The sequence below is a fragment of the Zingiber officinale genome, chromosome 11A (assembly GCF_018446385.1).
Source record: "Zingiber officinale cultivar Zhangliang chromosome 11A, Zo_v1.1, whole genome shotgun sequence".
Taxonomy (NCBI): Eukaryota; Viridiplantae; Streptophyta; class Magnoliopsida; order Zingiberales; family Zingiberaceae; genus Zingiber; species Zingiber officinale.
In genome coordinates this window covers 17,953,811-17,963,061 of record NC_056006.1, presented here as the reverse complement: position 1 = coordinate 17,963,061, position 9,251 = coordinate 17,953,811, and the positions used below count along the sequence as shown (strand labels likewise).

Here is a 9,251-nt window from a genome sequence, read left to right as displayed (position 1 = left end):
GGAACACATCCACTCACCCAAAGGACACTCAACCTCTTCTTTCAGTATAAATAGAACCCTCCAGATGATGGAATATTCATTCAATCCTCTCTTCTCTTCCTCAAGCATTCATCTCATCTTGTGAATTCAAAGAGTCCAAGAAGTCTACTAGAAGGTTCGCTGGTCTCGGAAGTCGGAGTGCTACGATTCCGAGACGTTCGTCGTCGTTGTATCTTGGGAACGAATTGCAACAATCCGTTAAGCACCGTAGCGGAGCAATATCGTTTACGGAGATAGTGTCGAACACTAGCCTTAACGATCAGTTTGCATACTCCAGAAGCTACCCGGGAATAACAGTATCGATCCACCATTACCGCGGGTTTGAACCGATCAGGTTCAACTCAGAGACCACAGCGCAAAGGTCGTCCATTTCTGGTCCCTCGTTCAGGTTAACCTCTTGCTTCTTCTTCGGCTTTCTGCACTCCGAAGATTTATGACCCACTTTGTCACAGTTGAAGCACTTCCCAGAGAACTTCTTCTTGCTGATGCCTCCTCTGGGTCCCATCTTGGAAGACTTGGGGTTCTTCCGTTTCAAGCTTTGACCGTGCTCGACCACGTTGGCTTTCACAGTAGCCTGAGAGAACAGTTTCCTCTCTGAACTCTTGTTATCTTCTTCGATACGAAGTCAAACAATGAGTTCCTCCACATTCATCTCCTTCCGCTTGTGCTTCAGGTAGTTCTTGAAGTCCTTTCAGCTAGGAGGCAGCTTCTCAATGATAGCAACCACCTAGAAGGTTTCACTCAGAACCATCCCTTCTGAGTGGATCTCGTGCAAGATCACCAGAAGCTCCTAGACTTGGTCGATCACTGTCTTGGAGTCAACCATCTTGTAGTCCAGGAATCGGCCCATGATGAACTTCTTTGCCCCTACATCCTCCGTCTTGTATTTCTTGTTCAGGAACTCCCACAGCTCCTTAGCCATTCTCTTCATGCTATACACAGCGTACAACGAGTCGGCAAGGCAATTGAGGATGTAGTTTTGGCAAAGGAACTCAGAATGAGTCCATGCCTCCACTGTACTGATGGTTCGCGCATCAGCATCCTCAGCTCGCTTGGGAGGGTCCTCGGTCAAGAACCGAGCTAGGTTGAGTGTGGTCCGGTAGAAGAGCATCTTCTGCTGCCACCTCTTGAAGTTCAGTCCATTGAACTTCTCTGGCTTTTCCCCATGGTTGATTGACACAGTTCCAATCGGGGCGGAGGGGGCTTGCACGTGTTGAGTCGGTTGCACCTCAACATTTTGTTCCATGGCCATCTCAACAGAAATGAGTCTGTTTCAAGATTGTTGGACAATACAAACAATCTGTTGTCGGAGATTTTAGGGGACTTAGTTGAATTTAAAACTTACACGGAATTTAAATTCAACTTACAGTCGAAATGACTTGAGCAGATAATCTCAATTTGCCAGCAGGGGCTGGCTTCCGTAACGCAACAGAGCTGAGCGACAGGGTAGGTCTGGAGAGCGGTAGAGCAGGTCTGCAGAGCGGCATACTAGAGCGACATGCCAAGTCTGCAGAGCAGAAGAGCAGGGCAGGTCTACGGAGCAGCAGACCAGAACGGCAGGGCAGGTCTGCAGAGCAACATATCAGAACGACAAGGCAGGTCTGCAGCGCTACAGTGCGGAAGACTAGAGTGGCAGGGCAGGTCTGCAGAGCAGTAGACCAGAGCAGCAGAACAGATCTGCAGAGTGACAGACCAAAGCAACAGGTCTGCAGAATGGAAGACCAGGTCTGCAGAGCAGAATGAACAGGTATGCAGGGCAAAATGACCAGGTCTGCAGAGCAGAATAACCAGGTCTGTTCGAGCAGGTCTGCAGAGCAGAATGACCAGGTCTGTATGAGCAGGTCTGTAGAAAGGAATGTGGAGGAGAGCTTCTGCCTTCTTCGCTGTGTTATCTGCGTAACTTTTTGCATGTGGTCGGAGCCTCCTTATATAGGAGCTCAAGACCAAAGGACAACATTAATGATCAATTAATGATCATTACTCAACGCCAGCGTTTCACTTGGCTGTTTCGATTTTGCATTAATCTTTCTTTAATGCATCCGTTACACAAGCAGCAAAAAGATATATGTAGCAAAATGTTGGTTGTTCCGCTTGGGCAAATTTTGCCCCAACCGGTCCGGCATTCGTGTGCGCAGGTCGCGCTTGCGCACGAGTCAACTTGGTTCAGTGCAATCCGGGCCTTGGATTTGCACCCCCCTGCGCACCCACGCGTGAGAGAGAGCCTCTCCCAATGCATTTGTTCACATCCTCAATGTATATGAATCAATATAAACCAACAAAGATGCCAAGAAACTCCCAACGTGGGACTAAAGTCCCATGCATAATAGAGCTTCTTCTCTTCCTCCTCTTCTCCATTCACACTTATTCAACATCGATCAACTTCTAAATCCTTTCTGATGAAGCGAAACTAGGAAATAGAGCAGAACAAATCTCCCAGAAACCAATCGAAAACTCCAAAAACCAAACAGGAATCCAGAAGCTCAATCTATCAAGAGAAACCCGTTCAACACCAAATTCGATCATCGACCCCCAAATCCTTCGCAGAAAGACAGAGAAACCATAAGGTGAAGCAAGAACGTCACGGGGAAAACAAATCTCAACTCGTTCAACCAATTAGAAAATAAACAAGCACATCGACTCCTCCTACGCACCTAATTCTTACTTCACTGATCTCATACCACCATAATGGAGAGTACTTGGCTTTTCCTTCCTCGCTACACCGGCGGAAGCTCTCGCCCAATCGTTCTCACGCCGTCGATGAGATGGTCGAAGGATCTTATGCCCATTGCAGTATCCTCGAGGAAATCGGCCACGTGGGGTGGTGCCTTGAAGATCTCACGAAGTGGTGGGAACTCCGTCGAAATGGCGGAGTTGGAGAGTGAAGAGGCGGCGATTCTTCTCGGGAAACAGTGAATGAGGAGGAGGAGAGAATCAGCTTTTATACCTAGGTTTATTAACACTAACCTAGGGTAATTAAGATCAATCAACTCTCAACTTAATTAGACATCATATGTTTCCATCAAACTTAATAGCCCTATCCTCTTAAAATGTGTCGTACAAATTCATTTAAAATTTTAAAAAAATTCTTAAAATTCATAGAAAATTTATAAATTAATCCCTTAATTAGTAGTCGTGTGCCCTTAGAAAATTTCGTAAATAAATTTCTTAATTATACTTGTGAAACCTTAAACTTAGTGTTTCATGATTTTATGTCCTATGTGAAAAAACAACAAACCTACAAATATATCATAATCAAGGATTAAATTATGAATATCTAAATGAGAATTTGACACCCTTTGTTATATCATAACTCCGTCTTCTTTGTCTCCTCCGAGTGATATAGTGATTATGATATAGAATATTGTCATATAAAATTTTATGATTAAAATTTAATACGTTTAAATATGTCTTTTTTCCCTTATATTTTATAATTTATCTTTTGATGTAGAGCCGAAGACAAGAATACTGGGACGATCGAATGATCTTTTATCGCGTAACCCGGCTTCTTCGGTACAAGATCAGGCAGACGAGGATGATTGAATTGATACCACGTCACATCATCCATGTCTTTAACGCTCTCCATTATCACAATGGAATGGAAAAGTATTATTAATTATTCATCCACTTACAATTCAACACATCACAATCTCAAAACAAAAAATGAATGACTTTTACTATCCTTACAGCTTTCTTAACATGAAAAAAAACAAAAAACAAAAAAAAAAAAAAAAAGCAAAACTTGTCATCTCACTCAGTAATGGGAGCTGAGTAGCCACTCCTCCTTGGCGGCACTTGCAATTGCTGCTTCATTTTCTTTTACTGAAGAAATGGATTGCCCGTTACCATGGGCAAAGTCAGAAGACGTTTTTTTTAATTCAAAAAACAAGGAATGTCTCATTTTTATTTTTTTATTGAGAGGACATCTTATTATTCAGGTGTATCCAAATACTCAACTCAACCCTGCTTTAATAGTATTTAGTATTATTCATATTATTATTTCTCATTAATTTAAATTTAGTCTTTTTTTTTTAATCCTTAGTATTTCGCCGAAGATAAACCCTTGACTTTATTGTGTAAAACTCCTATGCGTTAACGCATTAACGACTGACCCATGGGACAAATAATTAGACACTATTACAGGATTAAATAGTGGAGTGAGAGCTATTTTTATAAAAAAAAAAAACATAAAGTATGCCCTTTTTATTTTTGCCCCGTTGCCATCGTAATTTGTTGGATCGGACAAAATAAAATTATAAAAAAAATACAGAAATTGGAAAAAAAAAAAAACACTTTGGCCTTGTCATCTCACTCACTCGTGGGAGTGGACAAGTAAAAGATTATTTAAAAAACAGAAATTTAAAAAATTTAGTCTGCCAAAAGAGCCGGTAATATTAAGCTTTAACCAACAAATTAAATTTAAAAATTTAAGCAAACAAGTTCAAATTAAAATTCCATATCATGTAAATAAATCAAACTCAGATTTAGAAAATATTACATAACATTATAAATGAATCAAACGTTTGTTAATTTAATAATATTCATTCAATATACATAAAATTAATTAAATAAATAAATTTAAATAACTTATTAAATTAAATAAATAAATTTATATATATATATATATATGTTTAACTCATGTTTTACCACATGAATACATTTTGAGAACAATTCATGAACTGTATTTCTAAATAAAATTTATGAACTATGTTTATCAATAAAACTCTTATTAATATGATAAATAAATAAAAAATATATAAAGATGAACAAACAATATTATAATATCCAACTCACTAATCAACTAAATAAGTTTTAAAATATAAAAGTTTCAAATAATTAAATAAATTTGAATTAAGAGTTTAATAACATCTAAGCTCGTAAAAAGAAATTAAACCTGAATAACCATTTCAATGACATAATTCATTTTAAACTCATTTGACTTGACTTAGTTATTGATGGTGTCCTTCTTTACTCACTTGGATTCCTCCTCTCCCGATACCTTCAAAGTCGAAACTATGACAGTCTCCTAGTTGGCTAAGGTCCAGTGGCCTATGAAGCAAAGCACATTAGTGGAGGTTGACGTTGCTCCTCTGATGATCAAATCAACACTAAGCTGAGAAAGGGACTTGTAGGGATGAGAGAGAGAGAGAGAATTAGTAGTGGAGAAGAGTTACCTCCACATGCAAAAAAAAAAAAAAATCATACCTTCACTTACCTTTGCCGATCATTATATAACTGGTGGAAGGGAATCTTTACGTAGAATATCACGTGCCCACTAGTTTGTCCATCTGAGAAGCAATTAGGGTATAAAAAAGAGGACAACCGTTGAACTGTAACCTGACATGGTTTGGCAGAATCTCCAAGTAGGGTGTCATATACTGACCAGCTATTCGCATAGGATGACACGTGTGAGAATCTCAACGTAGGATGACATATGGTCGCTAGTTGTCCGTCTGATGGATGGTTAGGGCACCATGAGCAACAAGTGTTACACCATACCTCTGAGAATCTCTATGTAGGATGTCACGTACCCTAGGCTATCCACTTGAGGGGTAGTTAGGGTACCAAAGGGTGATAGTCATTGAACCGTGCCTCTGAGAATCTCCATGTAGGATGTCGCGTACCCACCAGCTATCCGCTTGAAGGGTCTCCCAAGTTCGAATGGGTCACTAAACGTCGAGTGCTTGGGAGACAACAAATGCTTAGGAGCGTGGATCCCGAGCCACCTTCTTGAGTCCGAATGGGTTGTTGAACACTGAGTGCTTGGGAGAACGGGGAGATGCCGAGTGCTCGGGAGTGCACATCCCTAGCGACCTTCCCAAGTTTCGAATGGGATGCTGCTGATTGAACACCGAGTGCTCCGAAAGATAAGCCTCGATTGGTCTTCCCAAGTTTGAATGCGATGTTGTCGTTTGAACACCAAGTGCTCGAGAATGTAAGTCTCGAGGGACCTTCTCGAGTCTAAATGATTTGGATGAACACTGAATACTTGGGAGCGCAATACCGAGTGGCCTTTCTAAGTCCGAATGGGACGTTGTTGAACGAAGATTAAGTGCTGATGGAGGGAAAGTAGCGAATCGGGAGTGCTTCGGATCGAAGTAAAATTGACTGGTCAAGAAATGAAGCTAGGTGCTCAAAAATGAGACTGACTGATTTAGAGAAAAGGTCAGAGTCTCGAGAACGAAATTGACTAGTCATTGTGGCAAAAAGACGAATACACTCGCCTCCAGCGTCCCTGCCAATCCGTTCCAGGGCCAACACGAAGGAGGTAAATCACGGGCGGCTACTAGCCTTTGGAATAGTGACTAGCACATAAGGGAGGTATTTACCTCGACTTTACCGAGATTCGAACCTCAGACCTCATTGTGGCAACACCTTATGCGCTAACCACTAGACCCATCTAAGGGGACAAAAAAATAAAATTTAAGTGCAACACGAGGACTTCCCAGGGAATCACTCATCCTAATACTGCTCTCGTCTAAACACACTAATTTCAGAATTCTGATGGGATCCTATGCATTAGTGCTATGATCACACCCACGAAATTGACTAGTTATGAAGAGAGGTCAAGTGCTCGGGAATGACCTTGAATACCATCAATTACTTTATCAGATAAGATTGGAAAATTTTGAATCGATTTAATTTATTATAATTCTAAACTTAAATAACTATTTCAACCATTTAACTCATTTTAACTTTAGCTAATCCCATTGTGTGACTTCTACCAGCACCACCCAAGGCATTATCCGTTGCATTGATGGATTCCAGGTATTAACCGCACAAAGCCAAAACAAACTACAGTAGCCTGCTTCCTCATTGATTAGGTTCGGCATTGTCTCCACTCTGCCCTCCACTACAAGCCCTTTGCGATGATCAGTCCTAGACATCATCACTGCTATGCATCTACATAATCCTAATCTTTCAATCTCCCAATCTCTTTTTGCATTCCATCTGTTTTCCATCTTCCATTCTTTCAATCATGTCGCCTTTTTCATTCTTTCTTCAATCTTCTCCCATTTGACTTCTCATCCTTCTTCCAAACTTTGGAGAGGAATATAAAAGGTCAACTCAAAGTCAATTGGAGCAACTACTCCAAGTGGATTGATTCATGACGTCGCCTTTTTCCTCCGTCGCCGGCTTCCCCGTCGTCGCCGTGTCTATCGTCGGAATCCTCGCCACCTCACTCCTCCTCCTCGGCTACTACGTCTTCGTGACCAAGTGCGGCCTCAACGGGCAAGAGGGTGCCCGGCGGCATGGCGGCTCCGCCGCTGGCGGACAACTCGGCCTCGACGAGTCCACCATTCGCGCGATCCCGACGCTGAGGTACAGGCAGTTCCTCGCCGGACCCGGCGAGTGCGCCGTCTGCCTCAGCGGGTTCCGAGAGCAGGAGAGGATCCGGTTGCTGCCCGCCTGCCTCCACGTCTTCCACATTGATTGCGTCGACACCTGGCTCCAATCCAACGCCAATTGCCCGCTCTGCAGGGCGAGCGTCACCGCGCCGGCGCCCGTCGAGCCTCTCGCTGCCGCGGCGATGGCTCGCCGCTTCGGTCGCGAAACGGGAGGCGAAGCAGGGGAGCAGAGGAAGGCGGCAGAGTTGTTCGCGAGCAGGGGAGACGAGTGGATCGGCGCCGGGAAGAAGGATGAAGCGCTGCGCGCGCAGCCGATGCGGAGGTCACTCTCGATGGATTCTTCGACGGATGCGCGCCTACACGTGGCACTGCGGCAGGGCTCGCGCGCGGAAAACGATGGCGCGGGCGGCGGCATATTGCGACGATCTCTGTTCTTATTCGGCCGGAGTTCCTGCGGCTCCGTTCTTCCTCTGTGAACGGAAGCTTCTCGAATTGAATCAGCAATCGAAATGTAGAATTTATTATTTTATCGTCAAATCTATTGTTTGGATCAGAGAATAAGAATACTTTCCTTTCTATTATTATTTTATTTTATTTTTCTTAATTAACTTGGTCTCACGGGCATTTTTTTACTGATTATTTGAATAAATCGAAAAATATTTCTAGCGGAAGATTCATTAGTTCATTATTTTTAAATCAACTGTCAGTTAAAATAAATTTATCCGTTAATTTAATAAAACTAGGACAATCTAGAAAGTTAAGAAGATATTGTGTACTATTATCCCGGGGCAATATTAATATTATTTGAGGTGTCAAGGGACCAATTAAATCAAATGTGAATAAAAGACAAATCAAATAATTATGAAATTACTAAATTTAAAATAATTTTATTACACAAATTGAGTATTTTTATTTTGGTGTAGATTTAATGATGCTAATTGATACTACCCGACTCAGCTTCAGATAAGCATTCTGCGTCTACATAGTCCTATCTCGCATTAGTCAAGTCATCGTGTTGGGTCATCGTTAATTGAGTCACACTTGGTTGAGTGGATCCGAGCTTAAAACTGATTGAGTTGGTTCGATCTACCATGGTGTCGATCTAGTCCGACCTATCAACTTACCGAGTTAGCACGAGTTATCAACCTATAGAGGTAGTCCGAGCTGTTGAGTGTTGAGTCGCTAGGTTGAGCCCTCCCAGCTCTCTGAGTTCGTCTAGTCGGACTCAACAAACTACATATAGAGACATGAGTCAGATATAAAAAATATGCTAGGTAAAAGGATTCACTTAAACTCCCTCTTTTGACTACTTTTTCTTTTTTTTTTATTTTAATATTTAGAGCACCACGATGATTTAGGCATCGAAAGAATCTCACGAGATGGCTCCCCATGAGTCCTCGTGTATTATTTCTCAAAAGAAGAAAACCTTTCAAAAGCTTCATCAACATTCTCAAATGAAGTGGCAATCTCTACCGTATCGCTAACCATTAGAATACAAATTTTATACCGGACCTACAATTTCTTATAAGCTCCATCGGGTCCATCTAAATCATCTTCGCTATTAGATTAACCTCTTCACTATTCATAGTCAGAATCAAATATGAGATCCCCTCTTCAGGATTTGTATTCTAGGCAACATGTGCACCTACTTCATGTGTCAAATTGTGATTAATGGAGGCCCTAAAAACTTTATAAAATATCAAATTTCACAAGGAAGAAAATGGATACTCAATTTAAAGTGAATTTTAAGGGTATTAATTCGGATGGATTAGATGAGTTCAGGTCGGATCGAAATAGGAATATTATAAAATATCTCAATCCGAATCCGATTCAAATTGAATCGAACATAACTAAAAAAATCCTAAA

At 41.6% G+C, this 9,251-nt stretch overlaps 1 protein-coding gene across 1 annotated transcript; it reads left to right on the top strand.

Annotated features, from left to right (window-relative positions):
* The first annotated feature begins 7,087 nt into the window (after nt 1-7,087).
* On the top strand, nt 7,088-7,963 carry LOC122032270 (RING-H2 finger protein ATL16-like). The gene has a single exon (XM_042591549.1). It carries the CDS (start codon nt 7,145-7,147, stop codon nt 7,859-7,861), a length of 717 nt encoding a protein of 238 aa, XP_042447483.1. The 5' UTR covers nt 7,088-7,144; the 3' UTR covers nt 7,862-7,963.
* Nucleotides 7,964-9,251: the final 1,288 nt, after the last annotated feature.

Excerpts from the sequence above, each read along its gene's own strand:
- LOC122032270 (XM_042591549.1), top strand. The coding sequence starts at position 7,145 with ATGACGTCGCCTTTTTCCTCCGTCGCCGGCTTCCCCGTCGTCGCCGTG.